This window comes from Glycine soja, chromosome 14 (genome assembly GCF_004193775.1).
Source record: "Glycine soja cultivar W05 chromosome 14, ASM419377v2, whole genome shotgun sequence".
Classification (NCBI taxonomy): Eukaryota; Viridiplantae; Streptophyta; class Magnoliopsida; order Fabales; family Fabaceae; genus Glycine; species Glycine soja.
This window is the reverse complement of record NC_041015.1, coordinates 40797760-40825524: the sequence shown is the minus strand read 5'-3', so window position 1 is coordinate 40825524 and position 27765 is coordinate 40797760. Positions and strand designations below refer to the sequence as shown.

The following is a 27765-nucleotide window of genomic DNA, read 5'->3' as shown; positions in this document are numbered from 1 at the left end:
AGATATCAGATCTGCGACCCAACAACCTTCGCATCCTCGCTTCACTCACCTCATGTGGTGAAGGTGGATTCGTGAATTTGAGGTAACGGATTGTCGGTTGTCAAGGTAGCTCCAGAGAGTGCCATCCAGTTTTATGCTTATGAAATGCTGAAAAATGTAAAATGTAATTGAAGATAGTCAAGACAGCAAGTTAGATATTGAGTAGCCACCCCGTGCAAATTTTCTATTGATTCACGGTGGACTTGTAGTACATGGTCATCGATCCTCTCGATTGAGTTGATTAATTTATTGTTTGGTTCAGTACTGGTTATTGGGTTTTTTTAATTTAAATCCATTTTTTCTAATTTTCTTTTGTATTGTTTAATGTCTGGTGATTTTTAATGGAAAAAACATATGATAATAAAATAATAATAAAAAAGTGTTATGTTAACTGTAAAATAAATCGAAAGGACTAAAACCCATGATAAAAAAAAATGTTGGAGAACTTCCACCAATCATCAAACTGTTCAGGGTCAAAATCGTAAATATAAAAAAGTTTAGAAAAGAAATACATAACTTATTCTAATTTTTACCCATAAACATAAATTATACTATTAATTAAAATATTTAAAATGAGTTTTTATTCAAATAAAAGTATTACTTAAAAATATTTGAATGATAATTATAATTTTATAAAACATAATTTTTTATAATTTAATTTTATGTAATTTGAATGAAACAATATTTTTATCATTTGAACACAAATTTATAATATATTTTATTATCTAATTTGTCATTTCGTGCGTATAAAATATTAAATAGGATTAAAGTTTATCCTACTCTTATATTTATCTTATGATGGTGTGCATCCAATATTAAATATGATAAATTTTAATCCTATCTCCTACTATACTAGATAAAATTAAAACTTATCATATTTTTTTCTATAAGTTAAAGATTAATTTTAAGTTGGAGTTAATGTTGTTATCATTTTTCTCAATTACTTACGTGAGAAAGAAGAATAGGTAGAATTCTCCTTTTTCTCATTTTATGTAATTTTATAGTTTTTTTACAAGTTTTTATTTCTATTCTTATATTCTTTTGGAATTCTCTTACAAATTTTTTAGCTTCTTTTAGATTGTGCTTTTCTTCCTCATGTTTTACATCGGGTGAGGAAAGCTAAGGCTTTGTAACCTATTTGCTGTTCTTTTTTTTTTTTTTTTTAAAGAATTATGGTTTGACTCCTTGAAATTTAGCTGAATTAATAGAAGTTTTCTCCTTTCTCTTGAATTTTAAAACTAATTTTTAATGTCTTGATGCTTTTTAGTAGTTTCAATACTATAATGTATCATGTATTCAAATGTGCATATATTTGCTCTTGTATTAGTGAAATTTTATCTCTAATTTCAATACAGAGAAAAACATAAAACAAATACCATCAAATAGACTGATAAATATTTAATAAGTAATACCCACATTAGCATTTTACAATAAAATATCTATTTACTTTTCTAAAGATCAAGAGGCCCCGCCAAATTGGTAAAAAAAATTGCAGCACCCACATATCACATGCATCTATTCCTTAAACAGCTTTGAAGCAGCACCAACGTCTAGGTACCATTTCCACTCCCCTTCAGGTGAAACCAGTTCAACAGGCAATTTATCAGTCTTCTCATGGTCCTCTAGTGCAGAGTTAACAGCGTTTGCTTTACCCTCCCCTGTCACCACCATTGCTATGTTTGAAGATGAATTGATTACCGGAATGGTAAAAGTGATTCTCTCTGGTGGTGGCTTTGGTGAGTCCCTTATGAATGTAACCCATTTTTTATCCTCCTTCAGAAGGGGGTGCCCAGGGAATAAAGAAGCTACATGCCCATCTGGGCCCATACCCAATAACATGAGATCAAACTTGGGAAATCCCCTAGTTGATGTATCTATCACATTACTCTTGACCAACCGTTTGAGAGTTGTCTCATAAACATCAGCTGCTCCATCTGCTGCTAGGGCATCATCAATGGCATAAACATTTACCGGAGGAATTGTCACCTTGCAAAAGAACAATGAAAAAGTAAGTTTTTAATTGCTTGACCAAATATGTCAAGTTACTATCTTAATTTCACGTTTTTTTTTATTGAATTTGATTGGTATATACTGATAGTTTAAAAGTTTTTTAAACTATAATTTAATTCTTAATTGTCATATAATTAAAGATCAAATTGTATAATAATTGTTTTAGAAATTATATATAAAATAATGAATTTAATGATTATTGGTAATATGAAGTAATTTTACATGATCAATCAATAAAAAAATATGATTAGAATAAATTATAGGATAATTATTATAAAAATCAATAAATTTATCATATATAATATATAATTTATAATTTAATGATAATATAAAATTATTTTATATAATTAGTGGATAACTTATTTTCTTTATATCAAGGAAGTAATGTTATAGTATTAAAACAGAGTGACAAAAAGTTAAATCATATATTAGGTGAAAATTGAGCAACGTAATTAATCAAAATAGTCAATTTTGATTAAACAGTACTAAAAAATTCTTCTTCAAGCTAAACAAACATCTATGACATGCATATGAAAGTCCAAGTCAAATAATACCTTAGAGAGAAATCCGTCATAGGCGAGCTTGTAATTACTGTCTAAGTTATCCTTTGGCACAACTCTCTCATCCACCCAGAAAACATGCCATTTTGACCACTCTATGGAATCAATATACGGAGGTTCAAGCAATTTCCTGAAATCCCAGCATAAGAAACATGATGAAACTCTGTTCATGTTACATGTTAGAAATTATCTAGAAATGAGGTGGCAATTTAGATTTGTAAGTCATAATCATGTGGATAAAATTAGTTGTTGTATACATAACTGAATTGGACTCATCGATTCAACTAGTCCAACTGAGAATTGATCTAGTAATCGGTTCAACTAGATTTCGATCCACTAATCAATTCACCGAAAAACTGGTTTAATAACATCTGTTGATTCCAAAATTTGAGAACATCCAAAACCAGTGAGAATTAATCAAATCTGTCAAACACTAGTTAAAAGAATTTGTTTGAACCAACATTTTTTAATTTTTTGATTTAATTAAAAAACAAAACTCATATTTATAGATTTCACATAAATATAAATTATTATTAATTTTTATCTTATAAAACTTCTAATTTAGATATTTATATTAATTTATAATTTTTAAATCTTGATTCTAATAATTTATATTATTTTATTACTTTTCATAAAAAATGACACGGCCCCGACACAAGAATTAAGATAATACTCACCTGAGGTACTTGATGAGTGACCCACCGGACAAAACGACAGTGAAAGCACCTCTCTCTCTTGTGAATTTGTTAGAGAGCTGAGCAACATCATAAGCCAATGATACAGCAAGATGCTCCTTACTGGAGATCTCAACTTTCTTGTAGCCCTTTTCCCACTTAATTGATGCCTTGATTTTGCCAACATCCCCCTTGGGAGAAAACCCTTTGTACCTTAGAGGTTGGTGGACAAGTTTCTTCCCAACTTGGGGTGGGAATAATAAGGTCTTTAGGGATAATGGATTTGATTTTTGGGTACAAAAAATGCTACTTTGGGGCGTGTACGAAATAGAGAGAATTGCTGAGAAGGTCATTATATGGTGTCTAGGATTTCGGTGTGAAAACAAACCTTGGATCCATTCTGTTGTTTTGCACATTATATATGCCCCATATTAGATCCTTTTTTGGATATTACAAGTAAAGCATACGGTACGGATCCCTCTGTGACTTCACCGCAAAAATCAAATCAACCACACATGATGCTTTTAATTAGTTTTGAATAATGTTGTCAATGTACCCGTATATTATTTTATTCAAGAAAATGTTTATTTGAAAATTGAAATGAGATAATAAAAATTTATCTCCTTTCCTTTATTTCAAAGTATATTTTAGAGATACATGTGCATAAATAATAATAGAAATGTACACAGTATATGGTATCCTATTATTTTTATATTACAGAAATTGAATAATGAAACTATTTTTTAATTATATTTGCACAACTTTTATTTTTTAATTATAATTCCTCATACCTTAGACTAATTTGCACTTATCTTGTTCATGCTAGGATCCTTTTGTTGTTAGATTCTTTCTATTGTATTCATGCTCGATATTATATTCTTGTTTTCTAGTAGAAGTAAAGCAAAAGGTAAGGGTCCTTTTTGTTAGTACAAGCGCTCAAGGCAGGAATCAAACATGTGTGATAAACACACATGACTGACTTACTAATTTCTCAAAAATACTATATCGATGGACACGAGAGGCTTTTTCTGTTGGGGGTTTTGGGTATACTTTTAGCAGTGTTTTTCATTAGCTTTTGGGAAGTTTTGGTAGATAGTTGAGAAAAAGGATACAAGTTGTTTATGATGATATTTTTTCTTTTGTGTAGAGATGTATATATAAAACGAAAGAAGATATTGTAAAATATAAGATAATAATTTTTAAAAAATCTAAACAAAATACCACAGATTTAAAATTAAAAATTTCAATTATTTTTCAACAGTTTACAAATCAGTGGACGGACTGTTTGTTTTTTTTTGGTCATATTAGGATGGGTACCCCTTGTATCCATATCCTCCTTATCAATGATATTTGTTTTTTTTTTTAAATATATATATATATATATATATATATATATATATATATATATATATATATATATATATATATATATATATATATATCTTTAAGTTTTACATGACACTTATTGACACTTATTGTAATTCTTATTATTGAACTGTGCATTTGATCTTTAATCTTGTCAGACTAATTATTGATGGTGTCAAATTAATTAGTTGATGAGAAGTTAAAAATATAATTTATCAAAAAATTTACTTGTGATTGTTATATTAGACTTATTGATCACATGATAAGTTACATGTCTCCTAATTTGACGGTCACATCACTAGTTGATAATAGAAACTAAAACAATTAATACACTATTAAAAAAAGGCTTTCAACATCGCTCCATTAACATCGGTTTTTTTAAAAAACTGATGTAATCTATTTGATGTTAACATCGGTTTTGCCAAAACCGATGTTAACTACATTCAGTTAACATCGGTTATTCTTAAAAAACCGATGTTGTTATGTTTATAAGTTAAAACTTGACATTTCACAACCCGCGCGCTCAAAAACCTTGCCCTCCTCCTTCCTGAAATCGCTCTTCTCTTTTTCCTCCCGCCTGAAATCTGTCGAAAACCGCTCCCTCGACACCCACATTGTCTCACATTGTTTTCAATAGTGTCGGAAACCCCTCGCTCGAACCCACAAAACCCCCTACACTGGTCTTCAAAGTGTGGCTCGAAGAGAACCCTACATACACTGTTGGTACTAGGGTGCTGAAAGTTTCGTGGGTGCTCAAAGCTCAAAGCTTTCTCTGCGAGGTACGTAGGTCAACTTCGTGTATGCTAAGTTTCCGTGGGTGTTCATGTTTTATTGATGATAATAATAATAATAATACGTCTTCAGTTGCAGTATTGCTGATTGAGGTACGAGGAAAGCTTCAAGTTTCGTGCCATTTTGTTAGATCTCACTACCATTGTCACTATTTGGGTTCGAGGTAAGCTTGGTCTATTGTTGATTTGTAGTATAGTTTACTCATTTTCACTGCCATTGTCACTGCCATTGTCTCTGTTTCAGTGGGTGTTCTCTCTTTTTCATTGTCACTGCCATGGTCACTGTGTGTAAAAGTAATATAGTTTACTAAGATATTACCCTTTTTGAGCTTAAATTTTTTTAGTCCAACTTGTATTTTATATTGGGTTAATCGAGTCAATCTATTGCGTTTGAGCCATTTTGACACCCCTATGATAACAAAGCATAAGGAGGAGGTAACAGAAGAAAGCTAAAAGTTAACAATTCCCTAAATTGCTAATAATACGCAGACTGATATTATTTTCTCCATTTGCTGTCACAACTACTGAAATAAGCTCCTTTCTCACTAGTAGTCTTCTATTCTAGCTACTTTCTTACTCTTACAGTGTTGCCGACAGATTGAAATGCTGCAGACATATACAGGACTAGAGTAGTTGGATAACCAAAACCTTGTGATCTATTGCTTAGGCTTATATGCTAAGTTTCTTAAAAGTTCCAAATGGAAGTTGAGAAAGTTAGATCATCATTTGGCTCATATGCTTCAAGCTGAGTGACTTATGATTCCTGAATACCTGCAAGTCCATCCATCTCAATCAATGCCTCCCAGTTTACACTCTTGTCAGAAAACACTCCCAAATTATCACAATCATCTGTCAACACAGCTTCACACACTGTTGAACTTCCTGAGCTATCAGTTCTTTTTGACTGTCTTTCTTCTTTAAGTATTCCCATCTGTTGAAGAAACTCATGGAGGTCTATCTGGGGTTTCTCCTGAAGATCTCCAAGCACCTCCTCTAATGATGTTTGAACATCTTTTGGAGGATTTTCATCTTCTCCGTGATTTTTGCTGTCTACATTCTGAATTTCTGCCTTTGGATCATTGGATGAACTAGATGAGGATTGACTCATAACTGAATTTCGCTTAAGCTCTTGTAGCCTCTGATGGATTAAATGAACACTAGGTTGAGCTTTACATTGAGTAATCCACAGGAAGGAAACATTGAAATGAAGTTCTTGGAAGGGAACCATTTGAACTTTCCTGACATGATAGTTGAAGTGGACATGGGTTGCAGGTGGGGGAGATTAAGGTATGCATCTGGACCATAGAGTCTCCTTGCAGCCTCATCATAAGCCATGGCAGCTTCTTCAGCTGTGGCAAAAGAACCAAGGCAGAGCCTGGTTCTCTTCTTTGGCTCTCTTATCTCAGCAACCCATTTGCCCCAAGTTCGCTGCCGAACACCTCGGTACTCGCAGGAGGCGTTCTAGGGCCCGCCTTCCCCCTTGTTGGCCCTTTCTTCCATGGATTCAAAGGGGACTTCTTGCAAGTATCCATGGTTTTGGAAAAATGTTGTTCAGTGAATCTCTTGAGGAAGAAATTAACAGCTTCGTTCTTCACTACATTAGGTTGCTGAACCCACACACCATCAATGAGAATTCCTCGGAGAGCATGGTAATTTCTTCTGAAATTTATTACTTTGTGGAAATAAGTTGTGTTGCAATCACCTTCTTTTAACCACTTGGCTGTAGATTTCTACCTCAATAGAGATTCATAGGCATTTGAAGCATCCCACAGATCTTGCTGTAAGGATTTCTTAGCCTTAAGCTCATCCTTGGACAGAATTCTATTAGAGGCTAAATCTTCCACTTCATTTAGCTTCTGCTAAATATTCTGAATCCTCTTAACACTAATATTCCCATACTCTTTGCTCCACTGTTTTAAGACACTTCTTCCGCTATCAGGTTTGAGAAGCTTTGAGAAATTTCTTAGAAGCTTTGCGAACGACTTTGACACAAACTTCAATCACTGGTCCAGTAATCTTAGATCAGGTTTTCTGTATTAGCTGAGGAAAGAAATGTAGGTCACACATACACGATAGGCTTCTTTTGTACCCAGACATTGGTTCCGATGAAGACTACATCAAGTCTGAACTGGAACCTTATGTTTGTTGTCCTAATTTGTATCATTAGTACCTCTGGTACTCAGATTAATATACATATATTATATTTTTGCTGATAAAAAAAAATGCCAACCTCGCAGCCTTTCCAACCTGCTTCTCATAGAAATAAGATGAATTTGTTCCTATTGTTGAAGAATTCAGCGCTTGAACATCCTTAAAAAGTGCCATGACAATCCCGCCATAAGACTCTTTCTCCACACCTTTGTTAGAATTCCATGTCACAGGAATAGGATTGGTTTCCAACACCCATGAATCTCCAACAACACCAACAAGGTCACCATCAATGTTTCTATACTTAAAATCATTCAGCACAACAACATCATGATCATATGACAGAAGCTTAGCATGAAGAGGGTGAGCCAGCATGAGCAAGTCCCCAGAACGTTTCTTTTGCCATTTTTACTCAACACTGAATGGTTTCTTGAGTGCTGCATCAGCAGACACAGGGTAAAAAGAACTGAACTTGTCAAGAGTTTCGACATACTTGGAATCAGAAGCAGTTATATAAGGGCTTCCTCTGACAAGAAAGAATCTAAGGTTGGAGCTTGGAATGTCCAAAGTGACACCAAGGGCTTGTGTGAGTATGTTTTAGAGACAGATTCTTGTCCTAATAAGATAAAAAAAATGAAACCAAGAGTGGAAAGGGCTTTCCACGTAGGAATCAGACACAAGCCGATTCCACGTTTACAGAATCACGAGTTTCCCAACCTATAGCTAATAATCCTCGTAACACAGGTCGACCCTTCTCAATTGACGAAGTCTAAGTAGTAGCCACATGTGCCCTTGGACAAAATGCAGCTGGACCTAGAAGTTTATATGCAAAGATCAAATCTTAAAACAAACGTATGATGGAGAAGTCTAAGGCAAATTAGTAAGTCTGTCCTTGCAGGAACATAAATACTATACACAACTTCAACAATTAAAACTCTAAACACTCAGAGATGCATGCTCCATATTTTGTGTGTGAGAATGGAATAGCCTTAGGACAGGATAATCCAGCAAGGGATTCGTTTCCATGCGTGTGGCCTGCAAGCAAGCCTATATCTGTCGTGATTGCAGGATTCCTTTCATGTTTTGTCTCACCCTTTATCATTAGATGATTCATGTATGAAGTCTATGGACTTGTTCATTAGATGATTCATGTATGAAGTCGTGGTGCTTAGCACTGACTTATACAATTTGGAAGCATAGAAATAGCATCATCTTCTCCAATGCTGTTTTCAATGCTCATAATATAATGGACGAAGCAGTGTTTTTGCTATGGACATGGCTCAGAAACTTAGAAAAGAATTCCACATCTCATTTTAATCAATGGTCTTCAAATATCAAAGATTGTTTTCTTCGGACACCAACATAGGGAAATAGGATACAGCTCTGCACTATTATCCTATGTAGTTTTCTTTCAGCTTGTATAATATCATGGCTTGTTAGAGAATCAACTATGATTCGTACTTATACAAATATGTAACAATTTAGTACCTCTAGTACTTATTAATGAATATATTATATTTTTGGCTGATAAAAAAAACACACAACAATCTTATGCTTGTGTTGATAATGATGCAGGTATATTTACAATGACAGGACCCCCTTTGAGAAATTGGCTGATAAATTCTTCTGTCCTGGTAATTGATTACTTTTTTTTACTTCACCTGCAGTGTTACTAATATAGAAATTAAAGGAAATTCAATCCAAAAGAAAACTTGCTGTCATGCTTTACAAGTGATATAAATTATCAAAATCTAATGACAATGAGTGCACAGAGCTGCAACTTGGCAATAGTTTCTGACTAATACATCAACATTAGGATTCCCAAGCATACAATGAGCTAATGACAACAAGATTTTGATATATGGAGAATTAATTATCATCATCATCCTGAGACAAAATAAACAGCTTAGAACTTTAAATTAGAAACATTGCACACAGAGACACACACACTCATGACACGCACACACACACACACACACACACACACACACACACACACACACATCATACAAACACACACACACACACACACACACACACAAGTTTGATAACAAATTTGTTCAATTATACATGCAGAAATTTCTTCAATTCTGACTTATTAGGTGTGACAAGGTAGCTGGCCTCTTCATAAGGTACTTATCTAAATTTAACTTAAATTTCTTTCAGCTTGTATAATATCATGGCTTGTTAGAGAATCAACTATGATTCGTACTTATACAAATATGTAACAATTTAGTACCTCTAGTACTTATTAATGAATATATTATATTTTTGGCTGATAAAAAAAACACACAACAATCTTATGCTTGTGTTGATAATGATGCAGGTATATTTACAATGACAGGACCCCCTTTGAGAAATTGGCTGATAAATTCTTCTGTCCTGGTAATTGATTACTTTTTTTTACTTCACCTGCAGTGTTACTAATATAGAAATTAAAGGAAATTCAATCCAAAAGAAAACTTGCTGTCATGCTTTACAAGTGATATAAATTATCAAAATCTAATGACAATGAGTGCACAGAGCTGCAACTTGGCAATAGTTTCTGACTAATACATCAACATTAGGATTCCCAAGCATACAATGAGCTAATGACAACAAGATTTTGATATATGGAGAATTAATTATCATCATCATCCTGAGACAAAATAAACAGCTTAGAACTTTAAATTAGAAACATTGCACACAGAGACACACACACTCATGACACGCACACACACACACACACACACACACACACACACACACACACACACACACACACACACATCATACAAACACACACACACACACACACACACACACAAGTTTGATAACAAATTTGTTCAATTATACATGCAGAAATTTCTTCAATTCTGACTTATTAGGTGTGACAAGGTAGCTGGCCTCTTCATAAGGTACTTATCTAAATTTAACTTAAATTCTACTGCAGTGGTGATGACCTATTAATATTAGTGAAAACAAATTTGCCAACTGTACCTAAGTTAATTTGTTCAGAGTTGTTTATTCCTATTTTAAGTTTTGAAATATGCTTGCATGATTGTATTTGTATGAGGATTATATTGTTTTTTATATAAATTATGGCAAGTTGAACAGTAGTGAGTATATTGTTGGTATTTTAGGGGCAGTGTACTTATTTTTGTTTTTTTTTAATTTTTTTTATCAGCAAAGAATTTTTTTTTTGCTCAGGAAAAATAGGTAATATATATTGATAGAGTACCAGAGGTACTAAATTACAAAATACTGGATTGCCCAGTGCAGTGGTTCCACAACAGACTAAAATGGAGTCTGGATTGGAACCATAGCCGAGCTACCCCAGCCAAGGGCAGAACTACAGTTAGTCTTGTAGGAACCCTGCTATTTAAGTTACATGAATTCAAAGCCCCTCCCACCTAGTTACTAAACGCTTCCTTGATGTTAGAGGACCATTGATTAATGTGAATTGCAAAGTCCTTCTCCATGACTTTAATCCACGTCCACAGTAGTAGGACTGCATCTTCTATCAATTTACTTCCAACAAACGTGTCATTATGGAATACTATTCAATTTCTATGCTTCCAAATTGTGGATGTCATAGCTATCCAGCAACAGCGCCATCTTGCTTGTTTCTTTCCTTCCACAAACCCGAGTACATGTTGTAAATAATGATCCCTTCGATTCTGTGGTAGTGCTGTTACTAGGTTGGCCTAAGATAGAGACTCCCACAATAGAGGCAGGATTTTGCTACAGCTGAAGAGTAAATGGGCAGCCTCCTCCATGACACCTCCACAGAATGGACACATCAGATCGTTGACCATCACTTGGCGCCTGCTAAGATTCATCTTTGTCGGGAGTCTATCCCTAATTAGTCTCCATGCAAACACCAGTGATTTGGCAGGGATTTTGAGCTTCCATAGATCCACAAAATCTGAACTCTGATATGCTCCCATTTGTTCTCCCCAAATCAAGTCATATCCACTTTTTGTTGTGTAGTATCCACCTTGGTCACGCTTCCAAATCCATTTATCCTCCCTACGGGGCTGAATCTATTGCTGTGATAGTTCCTCAAGGAAGTTGTCCGCCATTTGTATTTCGCAGTCAAATAGGGGCCTCCTCCAACCTAGCTTCCATTCCCAACCACTGCAGGTATTATTCCCCATATTTATGATGCTTTCCTTTTGTTGGCATGAGTTCTGATACAGCCTGGGGTATTTCTCCCTTAATGGAGTAGCATTTTGTGTCCAAGGGTCTTCCTAAAATCTGAATTTCTCCTTACTCCCCACCTTCCATTTTGTTTCCCTTTTGATTAATTGAATCTGTTGTTGCTGCTGAATTGATATCAGATCATTCCACCAAGTTGATTGCAGTCTTCCTGTCATGCCTTCCTCCAATGCCCTCCAGCCCCCATATTTTGATATTAGTATTTTTGCCCAATGCTCCTACTGCTTGTGAAATAAATCCCAACGCCATTTTCCCAGCAAGCTGAATTGAAAGTCCTAAGATCAGCAAAGATAATATATTATATATAAAGAAAGAGTACCAGAGGTACTGAGATACAAAAGAGAGGTAACCATGGTAATGGTTCCACAATCAGACAAAACTAGTCTGAGAGGGAACCACTCTATAGAAACCTAAGAAAAGTACAAAACTAGTAGCCAGAATTGTATCCTCTACTAGTACAGAAAAGCTTGTCTAATACTACTGCACCAGTGATTCAAATGTTCAGAAAAGCCTTTCTTTAAGTCTCTCCACCAAACTGATTCCCAACCTGCTCTATCTGCTTCCAACATACCCTGCCAGCCTCCATACTTGGATTGCACTACTCTAGCCCATAGTTCACCTATCTGCAAGGCTTGTTGATTGTTGACCACACTCAAATTTAATCTCCATTATCCTTCTAACGGCTTCCACCATGTGTAACCACTGGTGAGGGTTGCTTTCTGTGCAAGCAGCACCAATGTGGAGGAGTTGGTCCATCTCATCGAGCCAATTCCTAGAGCCTGCAATGTTAGGATCAACGACTTCTAATTCCCTTACCTCAGATATTGTAGTTTCCACCCATTGCACCATATCAGCCCCACCCTTTCCATTTGCTGAGATACTGAGAAGTGAACCTTGCTGTCAGTGTCTCAATTATGACAACACCAACACAGTAAAAACCGCAACTGCGCAAAACCTGCCGTTGTTGTGCTGCTGCTGATGCCTTGTAAGCGAATAGTGTTTGTGCAATGGTTGATGCCCTATCACCTGCAGAAAAAATAGAGAAATTCTATGATGCATTCGGAAATGTAAGAGTTTTAGTACTGTCATAATGAGTTTTAATATAGAGAAATTGTATGATGCTCCCCTATAACCATAGCAAATCAGATCTTGTGTTTGACAAGAGCTTATTTAACAAATTCTATGATGAGACACCCACTGACACACAGACAAACCCTAATCACACCAACACACACACAAACCCTAATGAGACACACACACACAAACCCTAATCACAAACACACATATTCCCTCATCACACACACACACGCACACCCACTTGACACATCCTGATCAATAATCTAAGAAACACACACACCCTCCCTTATGACACACCCAGAAACCCTAATCACAGACACACAAACACCCTCATGACACACACGGACACAGACACAAACCCTAATGAAACACACAGACACACACACACAAACCCTTATGACACACACATACACACCCTTATAAAAAATACGCACAAGCACACCCCCTGATGAGACACACACATACCCCCTAATGAGACACCCACAGACACACAGACAAACCCTAATCACATAGACACAAACACAAACCCTAATGACACGGAGACACACACACCCTCATGACAGACACACACCCCCAAACCAAGAAACACACACACACACACACAAAAACCCTAATGAGACACACACACCCTCCCTCATGACAGACACACACCCCCGAACCAAGAAACACACACACACAAAAACCCTAATGAGACACACACACACAAACCCTAATGACTAACACACACATTCCATCATCACACACAAACACACACCCACATGACACACCCTGATAAAAAATACACACACACACCCTTCTTATGACACACACAGAAACCCTAATCACAGACACACACACACCCTCATGACACACACACAGACACATACACAAACCCTAATGAAACACAGATACACACACACACACACAAGACCTAATGAGATACACACACACACACACACACCCTCATGACACACTTAGTCAACCTCATTTCCGACCTAGTCAACCTCCCTTAGCTTTATTGTATGTCATGAATTTTATATGCTATAGAAACAACAATTGATGTCAATATTTGTTTGTAATCGAAATTTAGATTTTGTATGTTGTTGTACATCATCAATGTCATTTGCTATATAAACAACTGTTGTTCATGCTGAGTGAACCTTAGATTCCCGTTTGAGACTGAATGCAATGATTCTTGCGGAGAGTTTGCATTAGTCATTGTATTTAGTCTTGAATTGTCCATTTGGACAGTTTGGGGAGACTGATATTTTTATGTTAGATTCATTCGTGAAGGTTATTATTATTTTGATTAATTTGATGAAATTTCGGTTCAATTCATTTCAAGTTGTTCTCTGGGTGCATACTTGATTATCGGGAAATTCATTTCACCGATGTCATGTCGTGTACTTGGAGACCAATGCGAAATGCTGCTAAAATTTTGTCAAAATTTTCAAAATGATGCTAACCCTGACGTTTGAAGCTAACATAAAAGACAATCTTCCTAAATGGGATAGGGCCACACCTATAAATAAAAAGTGAGATTTTCATGCATGGATTTGCTTAGATGGATTGAAGTTGGATGAATGAAAGTCGCATGAGCCCAAAATATGAGGATGGCGTCGAGCAGTTCTTGCAATTTGCTTCAGAAAGAGGTCAACCGAATGAAGAAGGAAAATATTATTGTCCTTGCATCAACTGTTTGAATGGAAGACAACAACTACTGGACGACATACCGGACCATCTATTGTGTGATGGGATTAAGAAGAATTACACGACGTGGATATGGCATGGAGAAGTGACAGACATGCAGAGTGGGTCCTAATCTGAACCGTTTGATGTAGAAATGGGAGATCGCTTGGAGGACATGATTCGTGACCTTGGACAAGAGTCCTTCCAGCAAGCACACGCCCTTGTGTATGAAGGATTGCAGAGTGATTCAAAGAAGCCTTTGTATACGGGGTGCAAGAATTCCTTAACCCTGTTGTCTGCGATGTTAAGTCTGGTTAATGTGAAGGCCAGGTATGGGTGGAGTGACAAAAGTTTCACCTCACTGCTTGAGGTAGTGCACAATCTGCTTCCAGAGGACAACACGTTGCCTAAAAGTTACTATAAGGCGAAAAAGATATTGTGTCCGATGGGTATGGAGTATCAAAAGATTCATGCTTGCCCCAATGATTGCATACTGTACAAGAATGAATTCCAAGAAATGTCAAAATGCCCTATCTGTGGGACTTCACGGTACAAAGTGAAGGATGAAGAGGAAAGCAGCTCTGACGAAAACTCCAATAAGGGCCCCCAGCGAAGGTTTTGTGGTATCTTCCAATCATTCCAAGGTTTAAGAGTCATTTTTCTAATGAGGACGACGCAAAAGACCTTACATGGCATGCAAATGGAAGGATTTCTAATGGAATGGTCCGTCATCCGGCTGATTGCTCGCAGTGGAAGAAGATTGATTGTTTGTATCCGAATTTCGGGAAAGAGCCAAGAAATCTTAGACTTGGACTAGCCAGTGATGGAATGAATCCATATGGCACCTTAAACACTCAACACAGTTCATGGCCAGTTCTGCTAGTAATTTACAATTTGCCTCCTTGGTTGTGCATGAAGCGAAAATACATGATGTTGTCTATGATGATATCGGGCCCAAGACAGCCAGGAAATGACATTGATGTTTATCTAAGTCCGTTGATTGAAGATCTGAGGAAGTTGTGGGACGAGGGGGTTGTAGTGTTTGATGCGTTTCGTAAGGAGACGTTCAAAATGCGTGCAATGCTTTTTTGTACCATTAATGACTTTCCAGCATATGGGAATCTCAGCGGTTACAGTGTTACGGGTCATCATGCATGCCTCATCTGTGAAGAAAACACAAGCTACATCATACAACTAAAACATGGGAGAAAAACAGTCTACAGTAGGCATCGCCACTTTCTAACACCCAATCATCCTTACAGACGACTGAAAAAAGCTTTTAATGGAAGTCAAGAGCATGATATTGCGTCGATACTGTTGACTGGTGAGCAGGTATATGAGCGGGTTCAACACCTGAATACTGTATTTGGAAAGACCCAAAAGAAGGATAAAAGTAGGAGTTGCATATGGAAGAAGAGATCAATTTTCTTTGATCTTTCGTACTGGTCTGATCTTGATGTTAGACATTGTATTGATGTTATGCATGTGGAGAAAAATGTTTGTGATAGTGTGATTGGGATGCTCCTTAACATTCAAGGCAAGACGAAGGATGGCTTGAATACCCGTCAAGATCTCGCTGATATGGGCATACGATCACAGTTGCATCCAATGTCTGATGGGAACAAAATTTACTTGCCCCCAGCCTGCCATACTTTGTCCAAAAAGGAGAAGATAAGTTTTTTTCAGTGTCTTCGTCGGGTGAAGGTTCCACAAGGATACTCTTCAAATATTAAGAGCCTTGTGCAGTTGAAGGAGCTTAAGCTTGTAGGGTTAAAGTCTCACGATTGTCAAGTGCTCATGCAACAATTGTTAGCCGTGGCTATACGAGACATCTTGCCAAATAAAGTCAGGTTAGCCATAACTCGCCTGTGCTTTTTCTTCCATGCTATATGTACCAAAGCCATTGATCCTGTGAAGTTTGATGAGCTGGAAAATGAGGCTGCAGTTATACTGTGCCAGTTGGAGATGTATTTTCCCCCTGCTTTCTTTGACATCATGATTCACTTGATTGTGCATCTGGTCAGAGAAATCAAATGTTGTGGTCCTGTTTATCTACGGTGGATGTACCCGGTTGAGCGATACATGAAGATCTTAAAAGGGTATACAAAGAATCTATATCGTCCAGAAGCATCTATTGTTGAGAGGTACATTGCAGAAGAAGCCATTGAATTTTGTTCAGAATACTTAGAGAAGGCTAAACCTGTTGGCCTTCCTGAGTCTCGGCATGATGACAAAGTGGGTGGTAAGGGTTCAAGAGGACTGCATGTGATCACTCCTAGTGTAGAAGATTTGTTACAAGCTCACTTGTATGTCTTGAACAACAGTAATGAAGTTTTGCCATACATAGTTAATAATGAAGCTTTAGTCAAACAGAATAATCCGAAAATGTCAAAGAATTGGGTGTTGAAAAAGCATAACAAGACTTTCTGTGATTGGTTTAAAGATACAATCTTTGTAGATGAGAATGCTTCAGAAACATTAAGAAAGCTAGTAGATGGGCCTAAAAGAATTGTTATAACCTGGCAAGGATACGACATAAACAAGTATTCATTTTACACAAAAGCACAAGATGACAAAAGTACAATGCAGAACAACGGGGTCACCCTAAGGGTTGAATCTCAACACTTCGCAAGTGTGAATGACGCCAATCCCTGTGTAGCTTCCATCCCTTACTTTGGGTTCATTGATGAAATTTGGGAGCTTAACTATGTCAAATTTACTGTATGTGTTTTCAAATGTAAATGGGTTGACAACAACACCGGTGTGCGCAACGATGATATAGGATTTACGTTGGTAGACCTAAAGAAACTTGGTTACCACAATGACCCTTTCATCATGGCCGAACAAGCTAGACAAGTATTTTACGTGCAATACCCTTGTGATGAAAGGTGGTGTGTGGTTCTACAGGGCAAAACAATTGGTGTTAATGTAGAAGATGATGATTCATACATGGACACCTATGTTAGTCCTTTGAGCGCACAAATCACTCCTAACATTGTCAGAGAAGAAGAAGTTGACGTTGTTCATGCTAATCGTAATGATCATGATGAAGGAGAATTAATTAACATCATCTAATGTAATTTTCTATTTATATATTTCATTTTCCTAGATTGATTTTCACAAACCAATACTACATTTGTATTCAAAACATGCATGTATTGAATGAAAGCTTTGATAATGGAACTTATGGCAGTTCATGTTAAATTGTTGCAGGTACTCTTCCTTTTTCCTAGCAGGTAGTGGCTCAATCATCTTCTTGTTAGCTCGACACATTGACCTTGCTGTCCATACTGCTTTTGCAATCAGGTTAGTCAACACAAATCTTTATAAATGAATTGAAGTTGGTTGGTAGGCCTGAACATATTGTTAAGAATATTCAATTAATACTCTTTTACTGTTTATGTGCCCACTGGAGAGTGTGGAATACTTGTTCCCTGGTTTTATACCAAAAACAAAATGAGCATGCAAACTAATGTCACTGCTTCTGTTTATGTTAGCTTAGTCAATTTACTGCAACCCAAGAAGATTGTTTTATAATTTCTATAATAGGATTGTGTGTTGTGAATTCTCCTTGTTCTGTATCTGTTCATGCTTGTGTCAAGAAAATTTCTATCACTGATTGTGGGCAGCCTTGTTTATTTGGGCCACCTAGGCACACTGTTCTTTTTAACCCTCATATGTACTTTTGCTTCTATATTCCTTTGTATCCATTCTTCTATAATGTTAATAAAACCAAAGTATTAAGACAATAAATCTATATCAATCTATCAGTTTATTTTTATTTTAAAAAACAGTAATTACAGAACATTTATTAAAAAATAAAACTTCTTTACCCCACTCCCTCTAAATCTCAATTCCCAAATATATCTTTAAATTTTTAAAATAATTATATATCCCACATTTTTGCTCTCTACCGACAAGTATTATAACAATACAAAATTAGTAACATGAGCTGAAACTTGTCTTTGCGGTGTTCTCCTTATTCTATAAATCACTTTCTCTTCCATAAAACATTGGTAAATTGGGTAGCTGTGTGCATACTATTGGTTTAATGTCTTGTGATATGCAACCTGCAACATCATTAAAATAAAAGAATTTATATATACATACAACTGTGAGTGAAGGAAATATGCAGGGGACATGCTAGGAGATTAACTGATACACCTTTACCCAGCCAGTTTCAACCATGCCAAAATAGAATTGGAATTTAAATTTAAATTCACAATTGTCAGGTATAAAAGCTATGTCAGGTATAAAATTGGACTGAAAATTCCTCTGCTTTATTCATATTGCTAATGTTATTTATAGGTTATCTTGGTGCAATTCTATAACAGAATTGGATAACCGAATATACAGGGCATTAATCAAAATGGAAATATCTTCTAACAAACTTTGTCTTAAGTGCAGAGGGGAATTAGCACACGTGCATAGCTCTTGAATCTTCTACTCATAATCAGTCAGGTAAGCTGGTCTGTTTCTTGTCCTAATGGGCCTGCTGCTGATGTTGTCTTTCTCCTCTTGGGCTGATGTGTTGTTGGTGTCATTAGTAATGATTGTATTACTAACATCTTTAACTACTTATGCTTGTTTCTGTTAATTTAAAGTATCCTAAAGAACTGTCAGTGGTGTGGTATGGTTAGGAGATAATGATATTCTTTAGGTGTGCAATCAGAGGTTCGATTTCTAAGTCATCTAGAAGAACATTTATTAGAAATAGTTAAACCTTAAATAAATATTTGTAGCTTCACCATTCATATCCAGCTCAGGTCCTTCCTTCACCTTAGGTAGCAATAGTAAAACATTGGGTTCTCTTGGTGCTTTATCTGCTTGACCTACTAGCAGTCGATGTTCAACTGTGTCAATGTCAAATTCAATGCCTGCACCCAATCCGTGGGGGCAAACTCAGACCGCAAACAATAGTACATCTGCTGCCAAGGTTACAACTACCAATGTTTCTGCATTATGGTTATGATTAGGAATTAGGATGCTTCAAATTTGATGAGAAAGCTCAATGAAAATACCAGTTCACTATGGCCAATGTGTAGATATCCCGTGTGCCAAGATTCATGGGTTGGGTGGAGATTCAGCTATCTGGGATATCAGCATCATCTGGTGTTGATGATGGAGAAATGGGCACCTTGCTTCCCCATCCTTTTTCTGTTGAAGTGGAGATTCACTTGCTCATTTCCCTTATTAGTGCCATATATATGAATATGACCTTACAACTTTCTGGTTCTACCTAGAGAGATGTCTTGTAAATTGTAATTGCAACTTGAACTGTTTGCATGAACAATAAATTAACCAATTCAATCAATTTGTCTTTGAACTCTTGAAACATCAACTTCAAAGGCTGAAAATCCATGTAACTTGAACATAAAAAGCCTCCCTCTAAATAAGCTTCCATGCCCCTCACTATGTTCATGCATTTTCCACTGTCAATATTGTAGGGCTTCATAGACGATGATGATGACTTCACAAAGGGAAAAAGTAAAGAGTGTGGGGGGTCCAAAAACAACTCAGAAATAGTCCATAGAGTAGAAATTGTCCATCAAATTAAAATCCAGTGCATATGTGCCGTGATATTAATCAACATTGAGGTGGCACTACTGCCATGCACTATTCCCAAGTTTTGTGCTTATCTGTAAGGCAGTGAGTAAAATTAAAAGCTTTGTAGATTAAAAAAAAAGATCTAACAAGTGATGATTCCAATAATGTTGCTATTTATAAATGTGACTGCACATAACTTACATTATGTTTCCTCATTAATAGCATTTCTTGACCACTCAACCCTTTTTTATCAATCCCAAATCTGTGTGCAACTTATGCTCCAGACCTAATAGCTAATTCACCTGAGTTATTTCATACACACCATGCTAACTGCCAGTTCCTATAGCAAAATTATATTTCTTTGGTGCAGGCATATAAATCAACAATAAGAAGAAAAAAAATAAGTAATGCATTCACTTGAAAAAGTAATTTAGGAGGTTAGTTGTGAAAAGGTGCAAGGAATACAATCCAAAAGGATGGGGAAGGTTTGGTTGATTTGCCACTGAAGATTTATTGCCTCCAGTAGCAGATAAAATAGAAAATAAGAGTTGAGACTCTGCATCCTCACTAGGAATCCTGAAAACATATGTACAACCAAACCAAACAAAATTGAGAATCTTTCATATCCCATCTCCTCATGCTCAGATTTCGTCACTCGCGCGCTGAATGTAAACATATATAGAGTGCTGATTTACAATAATAAATTCTAAACACTTAATTTTCTCTTTATCTCTCTCTCTCTCTCTCTTGTCAAATCATATTACCTATGATACTTACACTTATTTTCTTTCTTTCTCAACATGTCAACTAATTTTGATTGTCCTAAAATCTTTTTCCATATATGGGGGGGGGGGGATTTTTTGTTAACATAAATGCATTATGAATGAAAGACAGAATGAATGAATAAAATTAATAATAAACAACATCCTACAACAAAATGCCATATATTGATATGGATGCCAAGCAAGCATAATTTCTTCTGAAGCCAAGACAAATTCACAGTCCGGAATGCCCCATCCCTTTCCTTTTGGTAACCAAAGCACACATAAAAAAGAATACTATTGCAAGGAAAGAAAAGGAGGAGACAGAGAGAGAGAAAAAAAAAGTGAATGGTTGTCTTTTAGATAATTGAAGAGTGATAGGATGTAATGGGGTTGGAGAGAATTTAGTCTCATTCTGTTTTCCACCCTTTGTACCCACCCATGTCATCCATATACATATAAATGTGTTGTTGCTAGCTACTAGTATTTGCTTGCTGTTGGAAACTTTCCTACGTGATTAATTTTCTCATCATTTCATCGTCCACACCCATCATGTGACTCAAAGACACAAAGAGACTAAATTCCTAAGATTAGATGTCATAGAAGGAACATGACTTCCATAGACTGCTGTGTGTAGTGTTAAACTGCATCCTTTTCATAATGAATTCCTCTTTACTCACATTTGCATGACTTTACAACAGACACATTATGATTAACAATTAAGTCATTAATCAGATTAGAGAAGCCCCGACACCCAACACTTGTACTGCTGCTATGTAAGAACAATCATACAGGTCATGTTTGTCACCAGTTTCATCATCCACCACCCTTTTCTTCTCTGTCTTCTCACGTTTATTGTTGTTAAACCCATATTTATGCTTTCTTCCCTTCATGTCTTGTTTTATCACAACTTTAGCCGAATCTCCTATCTTCAGCACAGTTGAATCTCCTGTCTTATTCTCCAATGACACACTTTGATGGCCTGTATCTCTTTTCTTCATATGTTCTAGTGCTTCAGCTTCAGAATGCATAAAGCAATCTGAATTTTCCAGTGATCACCAACGGCTTCTGCATCAGCATTGACACTCTCCACCCTCTTTGGTTTATGCTTCTGTGCTGCATTCCGTGCTTCCTCCTTATAAATCTCAGATTTATTAGAGGTTGCACTAGAACGATCAGCACCAATCTGTGCTTCTTCCTCGTCTACCAGCTCAATATCTTTCCTTTCAACTTTTGTTTTGTAAATTACAGTGTAGTTTACAAAAGCAAAGGTGAAACGAAGGATATTGAGCTGGTAGAGGAGGAAGAGGCATGGATTGGTGCTGATTCTTCTAGTGCAACCTCTAATAAATCTGAGAATTATAAGGAGGAAGCACAGAATGCAGCACAGAAGCATAAACCAAAGAGGGTGGAGAGTGTCAATGCTGATGCAGAAGCCTTTGGTGATCACTGGAAAGTTCAGATTGCTCTATGCATTCTGAAGCTGAAGCACTAGAACATATGAAGAAAAGAGATACAGGCCATCAAAGTGTGTCATTGGAGAATAAGACAGGAGATTCAACTGTGTTGAAGATAGGACATTTGGCTAAAGTTGTGATAAAACAAGACATGAAGGGAAGAAGGCATAAATATGGGTTTAACAACAATAAACGTGAGAAGACAGAGAAGAAAAGGGTGGTGGATGATGAAACTGGCGACAAACATCAACTGGATGAAGTCCTAAGGATGCCATGTACATGTGTATTTCTGAAGATATAGTATTTATATTCCATCACGCATCCATTGACTGCTGATTACATCTAATAGACTTTTTTTAACATGCTTGCCCCAAATCACAATTAAAAAGCACAACTAAATCACTTATGACTTATCCTCTTTTGATTAATCCTATTTTGTATGTTGTTGTATGTTATTGTATAAAAGATCATGGGTTCTCCACCTGCCTCCCCTCCTCCTCCTCCTCTTCCTTCTCCTTCGGACGCATCGGCTTCGCCGTCTGCCGTGAAGCAGACACGCAAAGCCTCACGTCTACGATCGTTGTCCACTAGACCACCTAGTGCTGAGAGACTAGAGGTCCATGTTGATCTTGCTACCGGGAAGACCGACGGTCCCTACAGGAAGAAATTAAGAACATATTTGGGGATTGTGGCGCATGATAAGGTGGACATCACCTACGAGAACTGGAAGGAGGTCCCTACTGCTCAGAAGGATCTGATTTGGGAGGATATTCAGGTATTTTTCTTTTCTTATTTGGTTTTGTTTAATTAATAGCCAAAAAATACATTATTGTAACAAATAAACTTTATTTGATGTTGTCAGGAGGAATTTGATATCCCAGAGGCTTCTGACAGTAGGACGAAAAGGAAGTTACTTCAGACCGTGGGGGAGAGATGGAGGCAGTTTAAATCAGACCTCACGAGTAAATGAGCCCTTGCAGCCGATCAGGACGGTGTTGAGGACACTGTGTGTGAGAAATACGGCATTAGCAAGGAAAAGTGGGCCCAGTTTTGCCAGACTCGCAGAGACCCTTCTTGGAAGGTATGTTCCTTGCCATTTAAGTTGTTTTTCAAAAAACATGATGTTGTTATACTTCATTCTACCAATTTCAAACATTATTGTTTAATTTTTTCAGGATGTGCGCAAGAAGGCATAGGCCATCCAGAAGCAGAATACTGCCCCCTACGTTTTGTCTCGTGGGGGTTATGACTATTTGGAGCAGAAGCTCTTGGCTGAGAAGACGAAGAAGAAGCTGGAGGAAGCTGCACAGTCAGGAAGTGTTGATGGCGTCATCGACCCTCCATCCCCGGTCAGATGCCACGTGAAGTGGAAGATGGCCCGCACGAAGAAAACAGGGGAGATGACGACTGAGGCCGCAAAGTAAATTGCTGAGAAGATTGTAAGTCATTTTCAACTAACCATTACAATTATATTTCAATATTTTGTGAATTCCATGTACCACTGTGTGTTTTCTATGCAGGATTCCTTTGAGGAGCAGGCCACACAGGGATCCTTCGTCCCCCATGGACGTTAGGATGTTCTCGCCGCTGCTATTGGACGTCCAGAGCACCCTGGACGTGTCCGTGCTGCTGGAGCCGGTGTCACCATCAAGCAATACTTTGGATCGGCTCCACGGATGTCTCGCAGCTCTTCCTCCCTGCCTCCTAAAGAATTGCAGCAGCTGACCCAGCAAATCAGGGACCAGCTAGAAGAGTCCATCACAAAGAGAGTGATGCGGCAGGTCATGGCATCCTTCAGCTAGATGCAGTCCCAGCTTCAGTCACAGATGCAATCTCAGGGACTTGTAGTGCCTCCTGACCCTCTGGTTGGTCCCTCCGGTCCTCGAGTGAGCACAAAGGGGAGTTGTGTTGATCCCTCAGGAAACAATCTTGAGACGGGTGACTCTGATAGGTGCGGCTTGCATATAGAAGCAGATCCTGCCCTCCTGGTTGCCATAGGGAGAGTTTATGAGGGATCCACTATTGTTCATAACACTCCTTTGTTGCCTGGCCAAGTAAAGGTGAGTGTGGAGGAGGTTACAGATGCAGATGCTCCAGTTCCTGTACCCACTGATGAGGTTTCCTTAGTGGGGCAGGCACTTCACACCTTCCTTGCTTGGCCGACACATCTGGTCAAGTCTTTTTCACAGCAGGTACTTATTATCCTTACTATATGTTTCTTCTTTTTAAATTAATTCATTAAGCGTGGCTTAAATTAGGCTATTTAACTTTGTTTCATGAACAGGTAGTTGTGTCTCTGGCAAAACCACCTCCAAAGCCTGATCTGGAGGTCGATGATCCGCTTTATCTGATGACATCGACCATCCCAGAGCTTTTCTTGAGGCCTTATCAGGTTAGATGGGATGCCACCGTGTTCGGGGTCTTTAATCCAAATTTCTCCCTCTACATAAAGCACAAAGACCTCTCCGAAATCACACACGGTGGTCAATGTCTCAGCATATCAGTGTTACAGTTGTGGATTCTGTAAGTCATTTTATATTACTTTTAATTACCTAAGTTATTGCTTTCAATTCATAAATATTTAACTTTGACTTAACATAAACAGGCATCTCACTGAAACATGTATGCGAGCGGGGAATTCTGATATCTATGGATTCCTCGAGCCACAGTCCATTCAGAGGTCCGGGCAATCGCAGTTTGAGTCTGAAAGTTACATAAAGACTTGGATGCAGAGTTCAAAACGCGATGTCTATCTTGGAGCCTACCTAAATGGGTAAGTCACAAAATAACTGAATTTAATTAATGTTTACTAATGTACTAACCCATATTAATCTCCACTGCAGCGGACACTAGCAGATGGTGGTCATCCTGCCCAAGGAACACCTAGTTGTCTGGTTTTGTTCATTGCATAACAGGCCAGACAACTACCTTAAGGGGATTATTAATAGGTTAGTGTTCTTTTCAATACATTTGCATTGAAATACCTCAACGTACAACACTAGTTTTTAATTTTTTCTCATCTGGAACAGTGCTTTAAAAGGTCATGATGATGCTCCACAACCTAAATCAAAGGCTCCTGCTAGGTGGATTGTCGTCAAGGTACGCCATTTACATAAAACTTCCACTTATATATATTTCTTTATGTGTCTGTACACTAGTTGTTTAATTAATATCCAAATTTCATTATGTATTTAGTGTAATAGACAAAAAGGAAGTACTGAGTGCGGCTACTATGTGATGCACTGGATGTCCACCATCATTTTAGGAACTTTTAGGAATAATTGGGAAGCGGTAAGTTTATTTCAAACAAAATTGATTTATTTATAATTTGTATTACATTATTAACTTATTATGATTTATTTCATCATGCAGTATTTTAACGATCCTAGACCATTGGAGCCAGAGAGATTAAAGGCATTGCGGATCCAGTGGGCATAGTTTTATCTTCGAGTTAGAGATCAGGCCTAGGATTTAGGGACATTATCTTTAGCTTTAGTTTACTTTGGTTTAACATTTTTGACATTTTCTATGTAATATGAACATTGAATTCATTTGATGATTGTTCTTTATGATAAATCAATTATTTGATGTTTATTATCATTAAAACTGCTTGAAAGCAAAATAAAATGTTTATTTGCTGTGAATTGGGCTTAGATTGCATTTGACAGGTATAATTTTGGGTTTACGGTAAAAACAGAAAGTATATATATAAAAAATACTTGAAAACAACATCGATTATTAACAAAAATCGATGTTAATATGGTAAACGACATCGGTTATTTACAAAAACCGATGTCGACATGAACCTTAACATCGGTCATACACAAAACCGATGTTAACTTTTGTACATTATCATCGGTTATTCATACATAACCGATGTTACCATTTCTATATTAACATCGATTATTTATACATAACCAATGTTAATGTACATAAGTTAACATCGGCTATCTATACATAATCGATGTTAATGTACAACTGTTAACATCAGTTATCTATAAATAACCGATGTTAACGTTGTACATTAACATCGGTTTTCTATGAATAGCCGATATTATATACAAAGACGTACAACAAATAAGTATATGCATCATCAACGTGGACATCGGTTTTCTACTGAAACCGATGTTAATGCCATATATTAACATCAATTTTCGTTGAAAACTGATGTTAATATATTAAATTAACATCGGTTTTTCTAGAGAACCGATGCTAATATATACCATTAACATCGGTTTTACTACGAAACCGATGTCAACTTTCGTCATGCATACACTTTTTTTGCTATAGTTTTTTGTGTTTAACATCAGTTATTTAGAAAACCGATGTTATCATATTTATGTTAACATCGATTTTTGAAAACCGATGTTAACGATGATACATTCAACATCGTCACCTTCAACGTCGGTTTTAGAGCCGATGTAGAATGCCCTAAATAATCGATGTTGAAAGTGTAATTTCTAATAGTGATATAAGAAAAATATAAAACAAAATGACTAAATTTTTTGTTGAAAATTGAATTTTGGAAAAGGTTTATAGAGGAAAAAACGTATTTAATAAAAATTAAATAATTAAGAATGACCTTTCTCACATTATAATTTATATATTAAGTTAAAAATGCTTTACTTAACCACTACTCTTTAGATGATGGTTTATCTCAACTTCAAGTATGAGAATTCTCGATCAAAGACAAAAATACAATTAATATATGCTTCTCTCACTTAAAAATTCTCTTTTAATAACTAACAACTAAGTTTTATTATCTCAGAAATATTATTAGCACACTATTTTTTTTATCACATTCTTTATTTTTTAGTTGAAATTTAAGTAAAATCACAAATTTCATATCCCACCTCTTTATTTAATGGTTATTCTATCTTAATTTTATAATTTTCAATAAATTTTAATCAATGAGAGGCATTGTCTTAGAAGAAGTGTGTTAAACACTCCTCTTTACCTTTTGCACTACTCAGACTTGTCAAGCCTCTGTACTCGGTGATCGGCTGAGTAGTCTACTCGAAATCCAGAGAATTGCATGTGTAATTAAGGTAAAAGGAAAACTCTATCTTCTACCAAAAAGATATGGATATCCCCTAAAATTGAAAGTTATCTATTATTAGAGGAAAGATTATATAAGATCATATATATATATATATATATATATATATATATTTCCCTATGTACATTATCTTATGGGAAAATTGAGAACCAAATTATGGTGGAAATTTGTTTTAATAATCGGAAAAAAATACATTGGTTTTCCACGATTGATTCTAATCAACCACAAACAAATTATTTTATTTAGTGGGTAAAAATCGCAATTATGAGTTCTTTTTTGTTAAATTAGCAATCAATGACTTTCAACTAAAGGAAACATGATAAAGCATACATAAATTCTTGACAAAATCATGTATTATTGTATTATTATAGAAAATGCTCTTTTTGATGATTATAATTTGTTATAGAGA

At 36.4% G+C, this 27765-nt stretch overlaps 1 protein-coding gene and 1 pseudogene across 1 annotated transcript; both read right to left on the bottom strand.

Annotated features, from left to right (window-relative positions):
- Positions 1-1412: 1412 nt before the first annotated feature.
- Positions 1413-3693, bottom strand: LOC114384334 (probable 6-phosphogluconolactonase 4, chloroplastic). The gene is made up of 3 exons (XM_028343995.1): positions 3287-3693; positions 2604-2739; positions 1413-2025 (listed from the first exon to the last, which is right to left on the bottom strand). The coding sequence occupies exons 1-3, from the start codon at positions 3634-3636 to the stop codon at positions 1555-1557; spliced, it is 957 nt and encodes a 318-aa protein (XP_028199796.1). The 5' UTR covers positions 3637-3693; the 3' UTR covers positions 1413-1554.
- A 2344-nt stretch (positions 3694-6037) lies between these two features.
- LOC114384335 lies at positions 6038-6971 on the bottom strand (annotated as a pseudogene).
- Positions 6972-27765: the final 20794 nt, after the last annotated feature.

Coding starts and splice junctions, on each gene's coding strand:
- LOC114384334 (XM_028343995.1), bottom strand. CDS start 3,636: ATGACCTTCTCAGCAATTCTCTCTATTTCGTACACGCCCCAAAGTAGC. Junction 2,740..3,286: donor TCACTCATCAAGTACCTCAG/GTGAGTATTATC, acceptor CTGGGATTTCAG/GAAATTGCTTGAACCTCCGT. Junction 2,026..2,603: donor ATGACGGATTTCTCTCTAAG/GTATTATTTGAC, acceptor TTCTTTTGCAAG/GTGACAATTCCTCCGGTAAA.